The 23,559-nt window shown below is 35.9% G+C and overlaps 1 protein-coding gene across 1 annotated transcript; it reads right to left on the reverse strand.

Annotated features, from left to right (window-relative positions):
• Nucleotides 1–403: 403 nt before the first annotated feature.
• Nucleotides 404–15,880, reverse strand: LOC306852117 (germ cell-specific gene 1-like protein; the record flags this gene model as incomplete). Its single annotated transcript, XM_079388768.1, has 5 exons — nt 404–704; nt 1,225–1,336; nt 12,085–12,237; nt 13,336–13,383; nt 15,580–15,880. The coding sequence occupies 5 exons, from the start codon at nt 15,878–15,880 to the stop codon at nt 404–406; spliced, it is 915 nt and encodes a 304-aa protein (XP_079244894.1).
• Nucleotides 15,881–23,559: the final 7,679 nt, after the last annotated feature.

Below are 23,559 nucleotides of genomic sequence, written 5' to 3' on the forward strand. Positions count from 1 at the left end.
CAGCAGAGGGAAAATCTAAAGCAGCAGGCAGTTTTCACAAAAAGGTTTTTTTTTTTCCTACTGAATGAGTGTGGTGGCTCTCAGAAAATGGGAATATATCTAATGCAGTTTCAATGGTTAGATTTTAGAAAATGCCTTGTGTCACATTTTATCCTCTAGGATTGAGGAAAGTCGTTCATTCGTCGCAGGTCTGGTTCCAGAATATGTTTTACGCATACAATGTCAGCAGCACATTAATAACAAACTAAAACTCACAGCATCACCTTCAGACACCAGCACAACATCAAACCAAACATTATGCAACAGTTATATAATCTCAACGCATCACCTCCAATCAAAGCTTCCACGGCTGTCAGAGTCAGTGAATGACACTAGAGGAGCGTGATGTAGACGATGACCGGCTTCAGCAGTACTCCTCTTCTTGTGGAGACGGCAGGTCGTTGAGGTCCAGGAAGACTGAGTTGGCGGAGAGCTTGCGTCCAGAACTGGACAGGTCCAGAAACTCCTCAGCCGTGCTGGGGACGGAGCTGATGTACATGTCCCACACCTGGTCTGGAGAGTCCAGGTCCAGCAGCTTCTGCTTGATCTTCAGGTTCTTCTCAATGTTCCTTCGCTTGTGTTTGAACTCCAGAATAGTCTTAGTGTATCTGTTGATGGTGGTGACGGAGGAGGCCATGCAGGCGGTGAAGGAGCTCCAAGCCAAGCTGGAGGAAAAACGTCAAGAGGGTTTTAAATCAACATCTGTCATAGGTATTAAACAATCAGGCATCATTAAGGACAGATTATAGACCTGCGAGACCCAAAAAACATGCATCTTGGAACTAATAATACACAAGTTGTTGCAAACAACCTTTAGAAGCCTATTCTGTAATCTGTGTGTGTGTGTATATATATATATATATATATATATATATATATATATATATATATATATATATATATATATTGAAATGAGGAGGCAAAGTCCTCAAAGTTGTTTTTTTTTTTTTTTAAATCAAATGTAAATTCATGACCCTGTTGCACTTTCTTGGTTAAATAATCATTACACTATATTATATTTTTATTTTATTTTTTGAGCTCACATTCAAGAATTGTTAATATTGGTTTTGCATTTGCAGTGTATTGTTTCCAGAGCAGTTAAAAACCCCAAGACGTGCATCCCTGGGCTTCATTCTAATGCTTATTAAACCTAGACAACAGAAAGCATGACATGAGAGAACGTACATGTAAGACCAGCTGTAGTCCCAGTTCTGTGGCTTCCAGTCCTCCGGGCCCAGACTGACGGTCAGCTGGAACGCTGTAGTGAACATCATGTGTGCTACCATACCAAGGAGACCTGTAAACCAGAGCACAGACAAACACTGTTACAGACTGATCCCTCTGTCATCAGCAGGAGGCAGTGATGAACCACGGCATAGAAGAACACCAGCAGCATCTCACACACTCATGTAACACTGCACCTCAAACACACTCCACAGAATCCTGCAGATCCACATGATGAACTACATCTAACACTAATCTAATGGACATTTTCTAATTCAGAAAATATACAAAATAATAGAAAAACAAAGAAACCATAATAGAAAGTCCGAACAAATATTAAAAAATGAAACAAAAAAGATTCACTTGAGCAGCAACATTGTGTAAAGCGTGCTTTCAGAGAATATACCTTGAGGTATTGACAAGGTATAAATAGGGGTATTGTCATGAAAATGAATGCCTAGTTCTATTAGAAATGTTGGTCTAAGCGGATTTCATAGCTGTATACTTCATTTTTTGCTGAAATAGCCAAACCTGTTCATTAAAAGGGGGTGTTTTGACACTGATTACAATGCTTTCATGGTTCCCTATGTGTGTGTGTGTGTAAGTTGGGGAAAGATCCCCCAGAACAATGTGCATTTAAATTTAAAGTGTAAAATATGTAGATGTTTATCATGTGCAGGATGATGATGCATCAGCCAACATGTTATTAGGAAATAAATAGAAACACTTCCTAATTTAGTTGTGAAAGCACAAAATGGAAAATGATCATTTATTCTATGACTTATATACAGGCTTATGAATATTTACATCTTTAATTGTCCATAATGTAGTTGAGGATATGCCATAATAGCCACACTATGAATGCAAAGTGAAATGTTTTCACTCAATTAGCCTTTAGGTTTAAATGAATAACAAAGTCTGCACCTCTGTTGCATGGGATTACTGAATAACCCTGTAAATAAAAAATAATAACACTAGTAACAACATGCCACTCTAGTACCAATTATTTCAAAACAAAAACTAAAGTCCAAAAACATGAATGCATCCACAAATTTGTCATTAACAAACAGACACAAAAATGTGATATTCAACATAATACAGTGTCAAAGATCACTCGTTTCCGGAGACACAATGTTAGATTGACTAATTGACTGACTAAATCTAATAAATCTGATTCAGTGGAAATGACCAAATTAAAAAACTAAATTATAGCATAGCTATTCATCTATGTTATATATGTTATTTATATATTATATGTGTTTAATCTCAATGCATTGACTGTGTTAATCAATAATTAGAGGATTCTCATCTCGTATATATGGATGTTTACAGTTGAATAATCTCATTTGAATGCAGTTTTCACTCAATGTCAATCAGAGGACATGCTAGGAAATCTTTGTGAATGAATGAATGAATGAGTGTGTGTTAGCAGTAGCGGCACAGGTCAGGCTTTTCTGCTTAATGGTGTCATTATGTGGAAGTGAAAGCAGTCTAAATGCTCTGGTCACATGGCAAACTGGACATAATCAACAGCGTCAGACCTGCAGTCCGGACAATCAAAGTCACCTCACCAGAAATAGCAAGGACAGAGGTAAATTACACATTATTTACAGCTCACTAAGTCTGCATACTGAGGCACCACACATCCACTCAATAAAGCCAAATCACAGAATCGAGTGGAAAAACAACAAAAGCAACCTGAAAGAGACAGTCTGAGCTTTCAGACTCCCTATAAAAAGCGGTTTGTGTCTCTTATAGTATCATGTCCATCTAAATCCTCACACGCTTGTGTGACCGATAACCCTCATGTCTCCATGACAACTGCAGCGATCCGCTTGTATGCAGACATCTTCACGAACACACACTAGTGAATAATAACAATAAAAAGCGCTTGTTAACCGTTTCATATGAACTCTTTCACCACCAATGTTTTTGAAAAAAGTTGCCAGCCACCGCCAGCATTTTTGATGTTTTTCACTAAAATTTCATTGCCCCCAGAATATTTTGTTGTATGAATATCTGAACATGCAATACATGAAAATAAAGAACAGACCCTCTACTTTTAAACAACAACAAAAAAAATCTGTTTTATTCTAGCTTCAAGCATTGTTTTTTTAGTAACACTTGAATGTAGGTAGGTTTCATTAAAAAAGCAACATTTTGAGCAAAAATTAGAAAATCACATTTTTATCATATACTACATTTGGATCATATTCTGTACAATGATCAAAGCAAAGATGCAGTAGATCACTTCCATAAGCACCCCCAAAGCTTGCACAGTCCTTTGCCACTTCCTGGATGGAGATTTCACTTTGTAACATTAGTCAGTTTTCATTTATATGCTGTTTATTGTTGATGATCGCATTATTTTTTATATGCATATGCATACATACGAGTTTCTGCATCTTCCTCGTCTGTGTTTTTGATCTGCACATTCTAGACTCATTCAGGAGATGCGTAATAGCGCCCCTGAGCATATAGCAGCGAGAATGAGGAAGCCCGGAAAATTCCATGTTTGGCAGGGAAGCATTTTCTCATAAATAATGGAAAATTCTGTGTTTGGCAGGGAAAGAGTTAAAGCACAAATGAAAATACGAGCATGCGTGTCAGATCCATGTCACAGCAGCAGCCAAATAACCCAATAACTCAGCTGCTGTTAAATCAAAGAACAAAAGAAAAAGGGGAAATCAAAAACTTTTGTAGCTTTAAGGATTCATCTATATGTTACAGATTTGTTACAACTCTGCCCGGGAGCACGAAGACACGGAGACCAGGAGACGAGGAATTCACAAACACGAGAATCTTTAATCCAACTAGGAGCATGGGAGGCACAGGAAACACATCACGGACAGGGATGACAATTCAACGACCGACAAAACTAACTGAAAGGACTGGGGCTTATAAACACAGGATAACGAGGGACCTAAGGAGACACACCTGGGATCAAATTAACAATTAACATGAGGGAGAAACTGGGTCACAGAACACATGGGGAGCAAAACACAACAAAAACAGGTCCAAGATCCTGACAGGATTAATCACGATTCATTTCATAATATAATTGTCACGTGTCGGTTTCCGTTTAGTTCCTGTTTGCCCTTATTTGTTTTTTCCTGTCCTAGTTTAGTTAATCATGGTTTATTCCATTCACCTGTTTTATATTAATCATCTTGTTTGCTCTTTTGTTCTTGTTCCTTTATAAGTCCTCAGTTCTCCCTTTGTCTTTGTCTGAGTTTAATGTTTAATAAATGGATATAGTGTGTTGATGCTACTTTCGTTCTCCTGGTCATTTATTTTATGTTCTCTACAACCATAAGATCCCATAACAATAATGTTATAATTATTATTATTATTAAAAATCATGCAGGTCTGGAACAACACAAAGATAAGCAAATTATGACAAAATTATCATTTTCGCCTACATATCCATTTACTTTAGGAACATGCAAAATGTTTATTGGTATTGTGCAATAAAGTAAGGTTATATTTGGTGATTTCTACTGGTCTAAAGACTTTAATCTACAACAGCATTGAAATATGACTTAAATCAAGTAAAGGTAATGGGTTATTAGAGTCACAAAACATAATTATCTCTGTGACAAAGTGCATTAAACTTAAAACTTTTCAATATACATCACGTACTTAATGCTTCACTGCATCTAAACGTCTGGTGTGTTAAGAATGCAGTCGACTGCTCTCTTCTGTTGATTGAGTCAAATGAAGACAGAAGCTAATTGAGGTTGTAGCTCCCTTCCCATGATGCCCGGCGTTCATGATCCCGCTCTATCATGAAGCTCAAGAAAGAGATGACAGTGGGCCGTAAGTTCATCCCTCAGCCTTTATGCAATAATAAAACTCTAACGTGACACAAAAGGTCTCTCAGCAATCTTACTCTGTGTTTGACACACATTAAGGCCGGTCAAAGCCTCATTTAAATACAGAAGTGTATTTTTTTATGATATGGGAGGTATGAATTTTAATACCAATAAATGTGATGTGCAAACATTCAATAGTAATCCTGAAGTGTGTAGAAGGTAATGTATAATATTAATTGATAGGAATTTTTTTACAAAGGAAGATATTATTACTTTTTTATTATTATTACACTTTGGCATAATATAATATAATATAATATAATATAATATAATATAATATAGCCTCCTGAGACCCTGCGTCCTTATATTTTAGTGAATTTCTCTGAGAATATACATGCCACAGTTTTAAGTCTGGATGTCCTGTAAAGAGCACATTCAAGGCTTTTCAGAGACACTAAATGTTTGGACGTTCACCATGACCACTCCCTCTCCTTGGTCTTCAAAAATGACTGACATTAATTTAGTGATCAAATGTAACACTCTTATGGATATATGATAATATTTTGTAATTATCATTTAAATCTGACTAATTTTTAAACTGTTTGTCATAAATCAACATCTCAGAAAAATGTTATGGGGTTTCAAATCAAAATATGACTTTCTGTTAAGAACAGGACATCAATTTCATACATATGTCCTCAGTTGAGGACGCCGGGACTAAAAGCATATTTATTATGCATTTTGGGAGACACAACAAATGAATAGGGAAAGAAAATATATTTCAATATTCCTATGAAATATTATATATTATTATGAAAATCTTGTCAATTATTACCCCATTATTACACTTCTTTTTTCATTACATGTTGCCCCAAAAACACATTAATATGCAAATTAGATACAGTTTATAGATATATTTTATATAATGGGAAATCCCGTTTATGGCCATTTTACACACATTTTGCATAAAGAAAAATGGTATATAAAATCATTCTGTTATAACAGTTGAGAATCATCTTTATAAAAAGTTTGGTATAAAAAAAATCCTGAAACCTAAAAATATATTGGTGAAAAAAAAAAATCTATTGTTTTTTCCTATGCATGTTCATTCATGGCTAAATTGAGTCCCAGTGTCCTCTACCAAGTACATGGCATAACATATGAATGAAATATAAAAAAAAAAAAAAAAATAATAATAATTTCTAATGCTCTACACAATGTAACGACATGAAAATAGACTAAATCTTTCCTAAATCAGAGTCTTCTGAGGATAATATAATCACAATGATAATATAATATATTATAATATAATGTGAATAGTGAATATAATATAATTAATATAACATAATGAAGAGTACATAATATGAAATAGTCAAAGTTGATAATATCTTACCTTTATTATTAATATTAATTATTATTATTATTATGTCTTGTCTGTAATGTAATGAGATAGGATACAATGTATTATTATATATTTTTAAAGGTATGATGTTATAATAATTTAATCAGAGGCGGACAAAGTTCACAACTCCATTACTTGAGTGAAAGTACAGATACTGCTGGTCAAATACTACATTACAAATTAAAGTTGTAAAGACAGATGTTTACTTAAGTAAAAGTGCAAAAGTACTTAAGTGCCAAAAGTAAATTTCTTTTTTTAAAATGTCAGTTTTATTATTGTTGTATGTAATGCTTGCAATACCTTATGCCTCTGAAGCAACTTACAATATATTGCACCTATTGAATAAAGTAAAGAGAGTAAAGAGTTTTTAGAATGTGAAAAACTGATATTAAATGTTAGAAATTAAATGAGTTGGCACACACACACACACACACACACACACACGCACACACACACACACGTTGGTTTTTGTGGTTTATGGGGACTCTCCATAGGCGTAATGGTTTTTATACTGAACAAACTGTGTGTGCTATTGCCCTACACCAACCCTACACCTAAACTTAGCCCTCACAGGAGACTTTGTGCATTTTTCGATTTTCAAAAAAACACAATTTAGTATGTTTTTTAAGCCTTTTGAATTACGGGGACATAGGCAGTGTCCTCATAAACCACCTTCATATTGTAATACCTCTGTCATACCCATGTCATTATACAAATTTGTGTCCTCATAAACCACATAAACATGCACACACACAAACACACACACACACACAAACATTTGATTTAACAGCCCTACGAAATCACCCACACAAAAGCAGCATGGTAGTGATCTCACACAGCTCTAGCAGAGTGCACACACATCTACTTGTAGCCATTTATCCGCATTTAAACCGAGTGGACACTGAAATTGCTGTAAATAAGGACTGATAAGAAAAAAATTAAACCTGCTTTAAAACCCAGCAACACAACTGTAACTCTATAACTTTACAAAATCAACACTGCTTTAATAAAAAAGCAAAACAGCAAGATTTATTTGACAATCACTTTTGCGGTACTTTGATGTCATACACAGAAAGGTCTGTGCAGAGCTACTTCAAGACAAACACCTGCTGTGCTTTGTTAGGAGATGCACAACAGTTGTTCGGTGGATTTTGCATAATCTATACAATATTGTGTCTAATATATACCACAATATTAACTTCTTATTATTGAACTGTTGTAAAGAAATATCACATTTGCAACTAGTCAGTGTTCAAAAATGCTGGGAAATCACTTCAAGTAACCCTAGAAAAATGATTACTCATATGCTGTCAAAAAAGAATTTTAGAGATGAAAAAAATCACCCATTGACTTTCAAAGCTGCTACATAGTAAAGACTTTCTACTTTGAGGACCTTGATAGAAATGTAGTGGAGTGAAAAGTATGATATTTGTCTTTCAAATGTAATCAGGCCCGCAGCCAGCTATGAGGGCACCGAGGTCCGGACCTCGGTAAATTTTTCATGTTCAAAAATAAAATTTGTTCTCTGAATGACTAATTTGCTGTTAAACTCATATGGATGTGTGCATGATATGTATAATTCAGTTTAGACAGTTTGCAAGAATGTTTAGCATCCGTGGAATGAAAATGATCGCTGCGAGACGCTGGCGGAGTGAACTTGAGAGTGCTGTGAGTGAGGGTGCGGGCGCAGCCCCCCGTGTTGCCAGATCCAGCTATTATACGCGTTTTTGGGCTTGTCTTTTCCACTTAATTTGACACTTTAGAAAGTTAATAAAGTAGGAAGTTCCAGTATAGGGTTAGCGATGTCCTTATCTTCTCTTATTTATTAAAGATTTGAAGTAATTTTGGTTTATTTTTCTGTTTGTTTTAATAGCAATGTCTGACAACACTGCATCACCGGCACTTAAACTGACAGTAATCAAAAAAGCCCATGGACAGGTTATTGCTGACAGGATAGCACATTCAGTAAGGCCAATGCAAAAACATATCATAAACGTTATCACTGTTGCTGTCAGAAACGGTAGCAGTTAACACTACCATACTAGTACACAGATCTGTAGAACAAGTAGGTTACAGAATGAAATGAAATACGCAAACACTAGCCATGAAAAAGTCTATGCTAAGTCATTCAGTATGGTAGTTAATTAGCAGTAGTAAATCTTTCACAAATCACGCTATAAACATTCATAAGAGCACTAGACAAAATGATCAGCTATAAAAACTATAACAGCAATATGTATTGTTGCGTAAATAATAAACTGATAAAATTATCCACCCCTAACTATAAGTATTAACAAATCTTGATGCAATAAATAGGGTATGACTTAAAAATGGTCATCCCTCTAAAACAGAAAAAGCTTCTTTCACAAAAGTCATTTTGGTCTCTTTTAAAGTGTTTATAGTGTATATAATGAGTTGTATATATAGGGGTTATTATAGCAGCCCCCCTCCCTCTTTTTAAAAGCCTAGCTAAGGCCAATATAATATAATGTAATATAATATAATAATATAAATAGTCACAATGACAATATCTTTCTATTAATATAATTAATTAATTTTTGTAATTAATTATTATTAGTAGTAGTAATTGTTGTTGTAGTAGTAGTATGTCTCCTTTAATGCAACATAAGATTAAAACTATTATAATATATAGATATAATAATAATAATAATAACATAAATGAAGGATATTGGCTGTACAATGCTACTCCCCCTCCATACAATGGACTTGCATAGTCAATGCTACACTGAAATATATAAATAAGTAGAGTAGAGTAGGATTTAAGCAGATTGAATTTCGACGCATATGTCGCCATAAACCCTTAAATTGTGGAACTGTCAAAAATAGCCTGGATGACATTCAAGAGTACTGCTAACCAATACTGTGAGGCTTATATGGGATTTTGAGCCGGATGTTTTTGTATGTATCTGGGGAACAGATAGGGCTCTGATACCACATAAATGCAAAGACATTCGCCACAAAAAACCAGGCAGAGGACAGCCTGCAGGTAGATAGACATCGACCAGTAATGCATCTCCATGAGGACTGCTGTTAGTGGCCTTTAAAGCATTGCTATAGCTATAGAAGAGGGACATTTGCTAGACCTGTTTTTGATTTTCTTAATTGGTAATACAAAACCAATATGGTTTGAATGTGGACAGAATCACAAAGAGTGTCTTGACCTTTGAAAGGTAGAGCCTGACAAAAGATGATCACTCAAACATTAGCATCATATTCAGAGACAACGACATCAAGCACATGCTGATCATATACAACTAGTGTGACCATAGTCAGATGTTTGCCTTTTGTCCTCATTTTAAGATTGCTATTTTATACTTTCTACAACGCTATGTAATAAATAAATAAATCTGATAATGTTATGTTCAAGTCATTATGTAGTGATGTTCAATTTTGACACAATATTGTCAGTATGGACTGTTTTGCTCTGTTGCTATGCTCAACAGTCTTTGCATCACCGATCCACTGTGTTTGAACAAATCAATTCAGTCAATAATTCAATAAGCCATTCATAAAAACAGCTCCTAAATTCGAATAACTAATATAGGGTAAACGTACATATTAAGCTTATGTACCCATTAAGCACACTTCCATATTTGAGCTCAGATTATAAAAAGAAAAAATTATTCATTATCCTACTTGATGTCTTAACCAATTGATGTGTTTGTTACTAGATACCTCGGGTAATTTCAGGTCAATCAGATCATTGCAAACTGAGATATGAGTCTCCATGTGCTCACACTGTCTGGTGGTCATTCTGAAAGCTGTCTAAAAACTCTCACCAATTAAATGTGCATTTTTTTAGATGTTTAAGCCTTTATTTTGGGTAAGTTTCACTACTTATTGTAAAATTAAGAGATTAATGTTCAAACTTTTGCATATTATAATCTGGAACTTGGATGTGGGAAATAATGACATTAGATCCAAAAGATAGTTTTAGCAACACAGCGCAGATGCTACAGAACACAGTTAGCTGACTAGCTGGATAAGATTGCGTGCTACGCTAACATATTACCTCACAGGCATTACTGGCTTGTACTTTTACTTCCATAATATTATAAATTGACATTTTATTGCTGTCTGTGGTTTTGCACTGCTGTAATTTTTAAAGATTTCATATTATTTTAAGGTGAGCTTAAAGGGTGCACTACTATCAGCTTCAGTGTGACATCAATAAGAAAAAGTATAATTTCATAGATATTGCTAATAATAGTTGTTTATATTAAAATATGTATGAACGTAATACATGACCTACACTATTTATTTAGCAAAAATCCTGTTATTTTAATAAATATTACATGACATTTATTAAAAATGGTTGCTGCTCCAATTAAGCTCAGTGTGCTCTCATTAAGCTCTTCCACATTGAACGTCTATGTAAATACTTCATAAACACACTTTAAATATTAACTGATGGTTGTCACTTTAAGTTAAGTTAATCGATTTTCTATGGATTTTGTCAACTCAAATCTGCAGACTGGCTCTGATCTTTGGCAACTAGCCTCAACTTCTCCAGACTGTAAATCTGTGGATATTCAGGGCAAAAATCATGTAGTGTATTCCAGCCTTAAGAGACTATAGATAAATTGACATCCATTTAAAGAGGTTTCTGAATGAGGTTAATTTCTGTGTTCATCCCCATGAATTAAATGTTTTATTGGCTTGTGTTATTTGATTTTTGAATATGTGTTACTTAGCTGAACATGGACTAGTCTAGATGTTGCAGTGTGCTTAAATGACGCAAAACAATAATTTTTAATAAAACATGATATGAGCTTAATGGGAACAGGGGTGTACCCAAAAATGTATCCATTAAGAACAGCCGGACTTTTTGGATTTAATGATGAATATCTTAATTGAAATGCTTTTGGCATTTAAAATAAAATTAAATATTTTTGTGTGAGAGATTAATATTTTATTTTAACATAACTTTTTGTACTGAAACCAATATCTTGTGCGCTAAAAATGTGTCAATGTAGATTTTGGTGAGCTTAATAGGTACATTTACCCTACTACTATTACTATACTAATATACTACTATTTTAATATTACTATAATATACTACTATTTTAGCATCTTTTTATGGCAGAAATAGTAATAGTACGCTAGTACATGGTTCCAAAATCAGCAAGTCATGCACTTCATTTCCAAATAATTTCTAAATGAGCAAATCAATGATCCACTTGTTAAGACCTACTCGTGGTTTTAGTTTCATATTTAAAGTATAATTTCATAGTTCTATATTCAGTATATTTTATATTTAATGCACTAATCTCCTAACATCATGTATGCAATTGTAACTGCAGTGTAAATGCATTCATTGCATCTCTGAGCTGCATTAAACAGAGTAAATACATCTAAATGCCACTTCTGCAGTGCAAAGATGGCTTTTATCAATATCGACTTCTTTTAATTGGTAATTGGATTTCATATAATTGGAACTGACAAAATATATGACATCTTTTTTTACTATGGTTAAAAATAGGCCTTATAAAGGTTAAAAATGCCCATGAAAATCAAAATATCATCCTTTAATCCTCTGTTGTTTGGTGTTACAGAAATGCCACCCTACACGCAACATGTTACCTGACAGGACTGTGAATATGGCAGCAAAGGCATTCAGTTTCAGTCCATCGATGACGTTTCCAAAATGGCAGACCTCGATGGACATGAGGATTCCTCCGGTGGCCAGCAGTAGGATGTAGAGACACTCGGCTACGATGCAGAGCCACAAAACACCTGTGAAGATATGAGAGGGAGAAACGATGTGTATCGAGGGAATTTCTGACAGGCCCTGAGGAAATTATGGATGGAAGACTCCAGTTCTATCAAGATGAGGAGAGAAAGCGGATGGAGCCGCTGATTAAGATGATGTGGAGCCGCAGACACTCACGGAGAACGACAAACTGAACCGCTGGGGCTCATTTAGATGGGCCTCCCATCGGGGAGCGGCTGAAATATTTATATACCAGAAACTTGACACTAGATTTAAAAGGAGATTTCAACTTTGAAAGCATGTGGATGCATCTACATATTTCATAGAGTTCGTTGGAAATCTTCATGCTGTCACATGCACTTTAGGTGGGAGGATGATGACAATACTCTCACAAATGCCAAAGTGTGGAAGATGTAGTCTAGTTTTCCATGTGAATATGCTGTATAATGTTATTTATTGCTGTGATCAAAGCTGTATTTTTACAATTCCCATTGTACAATTGTATTTGTAGTTGAGCCATATATGAACACATTGTACATGTATCACCCACAGATGAACACAGACTGACTTCATCATAATGCATAAGCACAGATTACTCATCAATAAAACTCTATGGCCATAATTCACAAGAATATCTTTATTCTGATACATGCGTTTCAATTCCAGGGATATAAAACCTAAAGATGATTATTTCTCTTGATTTAGACCTCAGCTCTGTCACGGTCAGTGCAGAATGAACTGAATTACAGTGAGAGTCATCATCATCATGCATAACTATCATTATATCTGATGGCGCTTTAGTTTGGATCATGCATCTATCAATTACACTCAGAAACAACTGTGCTAAAGATGCTGGCGCCGATGCCTGCTGAGAGAATGAAATCATATTGACATGCTCATATATCTACATGAATGAGAATGAGGCAGGTGTACGGCTGGCAGAAAGATTAAAAAAGTCAAGCTTGATTAAAAGTGACTGGACTTCCAGACAGCATGTGCAAAATAAAAGAGCGGACATCAGGAGAACCGCTTTCATTAAGGACCTGAGCGACAACCTATTTAAAACATCATGCAAAATCTGAATATTCCCCAGAGTTCATAATGAAGAGTGACAGACATACCTCTCTCATGAGGAGGAGCCACGTTTATGAAGCTTCTGCATTTCTCACCTGCAAGAGGAAAAGACATTCAACACAACGGTGTGAGACTCACTGAGGTTTGTTTTTACTTCATGATTATTAATGTGTGAACAAAATGTTAGAAAGAATGTAAAAATTATCATTTAAAATCCTGTTAGTCGTGAGTTATGGTAAAAAATATCATACTGTAGTATAAAAAACATTTGTAATTTTTAATGTCAGTAAACTGTAAGCTAATTCATACTCTCTCTCTTTTTTTTAACAGTATATAAAACAAGCCTTTTAGTAAAATATTATGGATTTCCAGAATAAATTTTAATGTTTTCTTTGTTGCGGTTATATGCATTATTATATATATTTTTCATAGCGCTTATTATATATTTTAAGTAGTTTTTTTTTTTATGTTTATTGCATTGTTTTAGTGTGATGTGTGTTACTCGAATGATGGTTTGTGTTTGTTTTTATGTTCTTTCTGAAAAGTCAGAAGGTTTTCCATTGTCTTTCCATCACATTTTACAGTAACAAAAAGTTGGTATATTAACATTATATGATTTAATCACATGCAGTTATGAACTGTACAACATTAAATCACCAAAAAGCCATTTTATAGTGCTTATAACACTTCTAAAACTTCTAAAAGCCACTGCTACCAGGTTTTTATTGTAAAATGAACAAAAATACACTTAATAAATAGAATAAATCTGTATTCTGTATCTGTATACATAAATCCTTATAAATAATAGAAATATCAAATACTGTTTTTTTTCAAACAGTATGAAAGCACCAGGTGAGAAAAATAAAAAAGGTAACACTTTACAAAAAGGTCCTATTAGTTAATACTAATATTAACTGGCAATGAGCAATGCAACTGTTACAGCATTTAATCATCTTTTGTTAATGTTAGTAAATAAAAAAAAAAACTATTCATTGTTAGTTCATGCCAGTTTCATTAAATATTATGAACAGATACAGCCTTTGATTTTTAATAAAGTATTAGTAGATGTTTTCATTGTTATATTATAATATTCCATATTAACAAATGGAACCTTATTGTAAAGTGACACCAAGAAAGAAAGAAAGAAAGAAAGCATTATTCAAACAACTACAGCTAGTCCTAAGAAAAACAGCTGTGTTTCGCTGAATGAGTAATGGATATGGATATAGGTCAGTAGGTTTAGAGGTGCGTCCAATAACTGACAGACAGAATTAAATCAAACCACCTGTCAAAAAGTTATACGATGAAAACAAGAGTTTTTTGAGCTGCTATTCAGGCTACAGCATCCCCTGACATTAATGAATTTTAAAAAAGGAAACAGGCTTGTTTGACAGTCATCATCATCTTTTATTTAGTGATGTTAGGAAGGCAAAAACAAGGGTTAAGCACTTCAAAGGCTGAATATTCACACTGTGGTGGATTTTGGGTGAAGCCAACCCAACTAACAGGGAACGCTTTCACTAATATTTTACATATTGTTACATTCTTGGAATGTTGGAATGTTATCTGTACGTTCTCAGAACTGTTCAATAACATTCTTCAGTAATAACAACATAACGTTCTCATACCATTTTCAAAACGTAATTTTATATATGATATAAAGTAATGTTCCTTTAATGTTTGCATAACCAAGAAAAACGTTATTTAAATGTAAAAAAATTGGGTGTTTGAAACATTGAGAGAACGTTCAAATGTAACATTCTCATAACGTTTACAAAATGACAGAATGGAATGTTCGTCAACCCAAGAAACGTTCTTATTAGATTTTTATTTTTTTTAATTTAATGCGCGATTTGAACATTTAAAACAACATTCAGAAATAACATTTTTATAACAGTTTCAAAATGACAATGAAATGTTCCTCCAACGTTTGAATAACCTAGAAAAACATTCTACAAATGTTAAAAACGGGTGTTTTAAACGTTGAGAGAACGTTCAAATGTAACATTCTCATAACGTTTTGAAAATGATAGAATGAAATGTTCCTCTAACATTCGCATAACCAAGAAAAACATTATTTAAATGTGAAAACTGGGTGTTTTAAATAATGAAAGAACATTCAAATGTATTCTCATAACGATTTGGAATGTTCCTGTGACGTTCAAACAAAAATTTATTTCTACATAAAAAACGGACGTTTAGAAATAACTTAATTTAGAAACAACGTGTTTATAACTTAATGTGAAGGTTCTCGTTTGCCGGTGTGCTGGGATGAAAAGCCGCATCCTTACCGACAAGGTCGACGTTCTGCTCGCAGGAGAACCAGATGCCGGTGTGGAACTTCCTCAGAACAAACTTATCCTCGCCGGTCTCCCAGATATACTGAACCAGCCGGCTGTCGGTGATGTTCGAGCTGTTGTATCTAATGCAGTGCGTCTGTTTGACGGTCACCGGTCCGGTACAGAAGGGCTTGGCAACTTTCCGGTTCCCCTCGCACCAGTAGCTGGTGGTCAGCGCGGATATGGCGAGGATCAGCGCGAGGAAGTTCAAGGTGAGCGCGAGCGAGGCTCTCCGCCGCCGGTCCATCCCCATGATGATGTGTTTAACTCCGGTGGCTTGTCATGTGTTGGCGTGCAGTGCTTCTTCTCTCGCTGCTCTCACAGATTTCTGCACGCTGAGCTCCTGCGCGCTTCATCTCTCATGTGATGTCAGACACAATGAAAGCACGAGGTCACAGATATTCTCCGTCAAATATGTAAATCAGCATGGATCCAGTGCTCACAAAGAACCCTGGCAACATCTGGATCCCCTTCATTATGAGCTGACACAACTCAGTGGACTGTAACAAGTGTTTGCTATTATCTCTGGCGTTGTTTATATATAAATATAAATATATAGAAATTATGATGTTATTTAAACGTTTATTTTTAATATTCTAAGTTTATGAGAACGTTTGAGTACAAATAGCATTTGAGAATGTTGATCTCAGAACATTTTCTCAACGTAATGAAGTAATGAGAACATAATAGGCTATCAAATATTAATAAAGTTATGAGAATGCTCCATAAACATTAGCCTACTTTAGGAATGTTTTGTCTTAACATGTATATAACTTAAAAAATAAATAAAAAACAAACCTGCAATGTTGTGAAAACATTCCATGTGGATGGTTTCAAACTGATTTCATCTCCATCTATTGAAATGTCACCTCAGTCTGACGGGGATGACAAAATAACCATATTTTACACATAGCCATTTGATTTTGCTGGCGTTGCAAGCTATGAGTAGGACCTAAACAAAAGCAGATCAATTTTCCACAGAATCAAAAGCAACTCAAAGCATGACAAAGTTCATATATTATGGCTGTGACAGAAAATACAAACACAATTACTTCACTAGCCTATTAACTATTGTTTCAAAATAAAACTATAAACTCAATAGAGTCTGTGTGATGTTGTTGAGTTCATAGCAGGTGAATGTTATGCATGGTGGTTTAAGGCTTTGCGAATAAAAATGTAATGAAATTTCTATAAAATAAAGCAAAGGATAAAATTAAATGGTAAATTATTCTCAGGAACAAATATAACAACCATATATGATTCATTTTGAATTAAATAAAAAATAAATAAAGTAGAAATACTGAAATAGTATTTTCATGTTAAGCGTAGTCCAAAAATCTACCTTAAATGTTGCACCTTTTTAATAAAAACTCTGTTATTCCCCTCAGAAAAAGCATCTTTTGTGTGTATTGAATGCTTCTGGAGATTTTGTTGAACTAATATCAGGTGAATCATGAAAAGAGGAGCATCAGGATGAATCTATATGAAGTACTGAAGCATTGAGTAATGCACAGAGGGCAGGAGGTTTAAGTGGATCTGAAAAAAAAAAGCAATGTCAATTTCAATAAAATCAAGAGAAGACAACAATGAAACCATACATTTTCATTAGGAGTGTTGTAGCTACCATATCTGACTCATTTTAAAGTGGAAACATTACCGTTTTCAATAAATATTCCCCTCAGAGGGCTCATTTTGTGTCTGTTGAATGCTTCAGGAGATGTTGAACTCACATCAGGTGAATTATGAAAGGTGAAGCATCAGGATGAATCTATGTTAAAGCAATAAGCCCCAAGAAGCCGTGGTTTACAGTGAATTTATAACAGCTAAGGGGCGTTATTAGGCACGACGCGGAGCGGATTATTATTTTAGTATTGTTAGTGGATTATTCCATATACGTCGTAAGGTTTCACAAAATAAAACAGAGCAAATAAAGTGTAATGATATTAATAAAAACAGTATTCTTCCACCAAACAATGTAGTTCCTCAGAAGCAGCTGTGGTTGCAGCAAAATGGTTGCCAAGCAACACACAAAGTAAACAAAGGTGTAGGTTTGTAGAGTAATTTACAACAGCTTGAACTTGGCTCAACCAATCAGAATCAAGGACCCGAACTATCCATTTTATAGACGGTTTCAACCATAGATATATGTCTGTGGTTTTAACATAGATTGTAAAAAAAGATGGACGACGCGTCTCCGCTTACTTCCATTATAGAAAAGTGAAACGAATACATCTCAGTATGGCTGCTGCCATTGTGAGTAAATGACGTCATTTGGAGCCCGAGTCTGCACAGTAGAGATTCGTTTGGAGCCAGAGTCTGCGCAGTAGAGATTCGTTTGGAGCCAGAGTCTGCGCAGTAGAGATTCGTTTGGAGCCAGAGTCTGCAAAGTAGAGATTCGTTTGGAGCCAGAGTCTGCTCAGTAGAGATTCGTTTGGAGCCCGAGTCTGCGCAGTAGAGATTCGTTTGGAGCCAGAGTCTGCACAGTAGAGATTCGCTTGGAGCCAGAGTCTGCGAAGTAGAGATTCGTTTGGAGCCAGAGTCTGCTCAGTAGAGATTCGTTTGGAGCCCGAGTCTGCGCAGTAGAGATTCGTTTGGAGCCAGAGTCTGCACAGTAGAGATTCGCTTGGAGCCAGAGTCTGCGAAGTAGAGATTCGTTTGGAGCCAGAGTCTGCGCAGTAGAGATTCGTTTGGAGCCAGAGTCTGCACAGTAGAGATTCGCTTGGAGCCAGAGTCTGCGAAGTAGAGATTCGTTTGGAGCCAGAGTCTGCGCAGTAGAGATTTGTTTGGAGCCAGAGTCTGCACAGTAGAGATTCGTTTGGAGCCAGAGTCTGCACAGTAGAGATTCGCTTGGAGCCAGAGTCTGCGAAGTAGAGATTCGTTTGGAGCCAGAGTCTGCGCAGTAGAGATTCGTTTGGAGCCAGAGTCTGCGCAGTAGAGATTCGTTTGGAGCCCGAGTCTGCGCAGTAGAGATTTGTTTGGAGCCAGAGTCTGCACAGTAGAGATTCGTTTGGAGCCAGAGTCTGCACAGTAGAGATTCGCTTGGAGCCAGAGTCTGCGAAGTAGAGATTCGTTTGGAGCCAGAGTCTGCGCAGTAGAGATTCGTTTGGAGCCCGAGTCTGCGCAGTAGAGATTCGTTTGGAGCCCGAGTCTACGCAGTAGAGTCGTGGGGTGGAGCCGTGGAACCAAACTCCCGCCCAAACTCCCGCAGACCCAATCAACTATAACGACACGCCCCGTTTTTATAACATCAATTACTAGCTAAAATCAAACTTACCACAAAAACAAACAATTGAACATATATCAGCATGATAACAACTACCTTAAATGACCAAAATCATATTTTGGAAAATTGTATTGGAAGTGTAATTAATTTTTTTGTTATGACTCAAGTCCCATTCGTTTACATGGAGAGGGCGGGGTTTATGACCTGTACTGCAGCCAGCCACCAGGGGGCGATCAAAGAGCCCGCAGCTTCAGTTTCCAGTACGAGTGAGACAGACCCGGGTTTTAAGGGCAACAACATAAACAAACGTTACTGCGCATGCGCGCTTTAGTGGCCCTAACTTAACTTCCGGTAGACATCCAAATCAATAACAACAGCTAAGTCCCTCTAGAGCAGATTAGTTTTTGATAACAAGCAAAATATGTTTGCTGCGTAAATCAGACGGAATTATTAAAAATGCAAATTCATTCTCTGCCAGCAGGAGGTGCTTTAAAGCTGAGAAATAGAGGTTTCCCCGGTAACGGCTGCACACAAAGCAGCGCTGAGCTTACAAACGCTGCTTTATCAGGCATATAATAACATGCAAGATGAAATGAAAATGACACTGAACATTTTCTAAAGACAGTCTTCCTTTAGAAATACAGTGATATGAAAACACCCACACCTCGTTTTGATTTTTAAACGTGCATAATGTGCTCATGTTTATTCAATGAAAAGCCTTTTGGAAAATTGGTCAGTTTTGATATCGTGGCGGGTTGCCACAAATAAATAAATGTATGGGAAATACGTTCATTACTCATTACTTCATTACTCACCACTTTAACTTTAACTGTGTTTGTAGCCGGCGCCACTAACCAGACAGATAAACAAACACAGACCGAAAGTTAACTTCGGGCCAGGCGCATGCGCCTGATGAAACCATCTATAATAAGTATTAAGTAACTGACAGAGGACTTGAGATTTAAAAGATACAGAATAAAAATCTAATGTCATAATTTCACTAGAATCAATAGAAAATTATACTGAAATTTGCATTTCTACTATATCTGACTCATTTCAAAGTGGAAATGCTGCTGTTTTCCAAACTGGTGGTTTGTGGGACGGTGTTTGATCGCAGGTTCTCATGAAGGACCCTGTGGAAAACAAACTGCTTCATTTGCCACCATAAATGCGCTATATAAATGCATCATTCATTCATTCATTCATTCATTCATTTGCCACCTAATTTATTTCTCTGTGTTGGATATGAGGCCGGGCTGATCAATATTAGTGACAGAGCGCTGAAGGATCTGAAACACCCTCGTGTCGACTGGACGTCTCTTGAGGATGAAGTCAGTGTCACGTCGGTGGAGCTCACAAGTCCTCGTCCTGAAAAGCTGATACCCAAGGGCAGAAAACTTATGATGACACGTAACAGATGCGTCACGCTTTGAGCACGCAGTGTCCATACAGTGATGAACGTCATTTCGTGTCCCAGATTCTTCCTAAATCCTAAAATTTTTGAAGTCAGGTTTGAGAAAAGCAAGGCTTGTGATTTGTGATTTTGGGGGGCAGTTGTTCGCTCTATGTACAGTTGTTGCTGGAAACATAATTGTGTTTTATTACTGCCATCATTAGGTTGATATATCTGTGGCCTTGAGAGCACTAGGCCAGGAACGAGCAGCAAGTACGGCGCAAACTATCAGCGAGAAGAATGTTCCAGTTAGATTACGGTTTACCTGACCCTCGGGAAATCACCGCGGACCCATCATAAGTGGATATGGGGAAAGCTGGGAAGGTTTACACACTCACATACATACACATGTGGCATGAGGATCAATATTTTAAAGAGAACAGGCAGTGCAAGTGATTAAACGAGACTGAGCATCAATGAATGGTAAAAGCTCTTTGTCAGTCAAATAAAATGACTTGAGGGTATCTTAGGCACAGTTGTTTGCTTAATTAGGTGCAGCTTAGCCATTTACAGAGAATCGTTTATTAAAATGATGAGCAGTGACCTTCTGAATGCTTTTACTTTATTACTATGTTGACAGCTTTATATTCTGCAGTATGTGTGTATGCAATGCAGTATACAAGAAAGATTATATAATCAATAAGTCAGCATATGTTTTTTTCATGACATTAACTCATTAAAATAATTGAACCAATTTCAACAAAGTTATTCAACATTCAATTAGAACTTGTGCAGCCAATTGGTTCATTTTCAAGGTGAGCTCTCATGTTCCCCTAAAAGGATGTTTTATGTCTATTAAATGCTTCTGGGATGTTGTTGAACTCATAGCAGGTGAATTATAGAAAGATGACCATCATGATGACTCTATATGAATCACAGAGTAAACGGAGGACATAAACTCAATAAAATAAGTATATTACAATGAAACCAAGTATTTTTGTTAGGAACATACACTTAAATTAAATTTAAGACAGCAACTTGAAGGAAATTCTGTTTATTTTCATTTCACAGCGATACGTCTTTGGTAAATGTTCAAAAGATAAGTTAAGATCATTTTAATGAAACCTGACATGTTTCTTTTGAAAGTCCAGGCAACCAAAACTTATTAGAAAATTCAAAAAGGTCATAAAGGTGTTGTAAAAGCAATCAACATGAATCAAACGTTTTAATCCAAGTCTTGCAAAGAGAAATGAATGCTTTATATAATGAACAGATTTAGACCTCATGTTATGTTCTGGTCATTTTTACCCAGAGAGGATAATTAATTTGATCACATTAGCATAAAACTTACTGATTTTGCACATACAGGGTATAACAACTTCACAAAATGTAATAATTGTACTTTTTGCCAAATTTTCTCACATCTTTTCACATGTGTGCAGTTCCCGTTGACAAATGACCATAAAAATTGCCTGTAAGTGCCTCATTGCACTGTATTATCAGCAAATACTGGTAATATAAAAACCTAACTGGAAATTGAGCTTATGTGCTCTTCAGGTTTTGAGTGAGGAAAAAAAAAATATATATATTTGTGGATAATTTTGGCAATATTCAATGTTCAAAAACTGAGGAGCATGAGCTCATATCAATGAAGCCTATGATCCAAAAAGAAATACAAAACCTGTGCTGACAGAATGAAAACAAGATTGAATCCAATATTTGGTTATAACATAGCATATTGAGAGATTTACAAGCAATTTTTAAAAGACCAGTCATTTTAGGTAATGCTAACGGAACATTCAGCACAAGGGTTCATTTTCTGGCTGAACGATCTTTTAAGTTGATTGAAATTAGCTGGAAATTGTTTTCCAGTGCAGCAGCACTGTCTCCAGCGTTTGTGTGCTGCATGTGTGTATTCATAGCAAGTAAAGATCTCTGAAGAATGAGAACGTTGGATGACAGATTTCTGGGAGATAACAGAAACTATTTTTCCATAAATCTTCAAAAAAAAAAATAAAAGCAACACTTTCTTATTCTCCCCCAAAAGGCCTGTTTGTGTTGTCTCGAATGCTTGTGGGAATGCAGACAGAGCCAAACAACATTTGCACACCGAGTCACAGAAACTATGTCTTTAATTGTCCACCAAAGTTTGGTCTCAGGCTCGTTAGGAGCACAGCGGCTGCATTTGCTGACAGCACACACACATTATTCCGTTCGGAGAGATGAGGTGGAGGTCAGAGCGTCTTTGTGTCCTCTATTCTAGCGTTAGTTCTCATGTCCAGCGCTCCTCTGATGAGCTGCAGTCGCTGGAGATGATGCTGCACACCTGCGCTCAGTGTCCTTCAGTTTACCTCAAGGTCAAATAAGACTGGGCATATATCATAACAGAACAATATGGATTCTTCATATTCACTTCTTGGGAAAAAAAGATCTGCTTCCATTGTGAATTTTCATCAGAAAAAAAAAATCTGTATTGTGTAATTGCTTCTGCCGCAATATCTGCACTAAAGCTCTGATTAACTGTGTCCCCTAAAGGCAAAAGTGCATTATTTACTCGTTAACTTTGACAATAATGGAGACATTTCGTGCTCCTAGTTGTGTCTCCTTCACAGCAAGCTATGGAGCTCATTATTATGTCCTGCTGTCATAGAAGCTCATTACAATAAGTATGCCATTTATCAATCTTCTGTGGTGAGTTACAATTACAAGATGGCCTTGGAGAATACGACGAAACTGAATTTAGGCTTGATTGGGACTGTTATTGTATACCTTCACACAGGCGAAATGGCTTAAGGTTACTAATCTGAATATGATTTATGAGTCACAACAGCGAACCATGAGGACGTTTGTTTGTTTTTAAAGCATGGCCCTGTAAAGTTTGAATGGATGAACCTCGGCTCAGAGAGGATGGAAAAGATTTCTTACATTACAGCGGGCCACAGGTGGCTGAATAGACTTCCCAATCAGTTCACAGATATTATTCCAGTGGGAATGAAAGGATTTTGCTATATCAAGGTACACTGAAGTTCTGGATGTGATAAAAATTACAGGGAAATGCATGTGTGCAATGATACATCAGAACACTAGTGAGTGTTTTTAAATATCATATACATGCACACTACTGTACAAAAGCTTTTTGAATGAAATGATACCTTTTATTCAGTAAGGATGCATTAAATTGATCAAAAGTTACAGTAAAGACATTTATAATGTTTTTGATTTTGAATAAATTCTATTCATCAAAGAATCCGGAAAAATAAAATGTATCATGGTTTCTACAAAAATATTTAGCAGCACAACTGTTTTCAACATCGAT

The sequence above is a fragment of the Barbus barbus genome (genome assembly GCF_936440315.1).
Source record: "Barbus barbus genome assembly, chromosome: 32".
In the NCBI taxonomy this organism is placed as follows: Eukaryota; Metazoa; Chordata; class Actinopteri; order Cypriniformes; family Cyprinidae; genus Barbus; species Barbus barbus.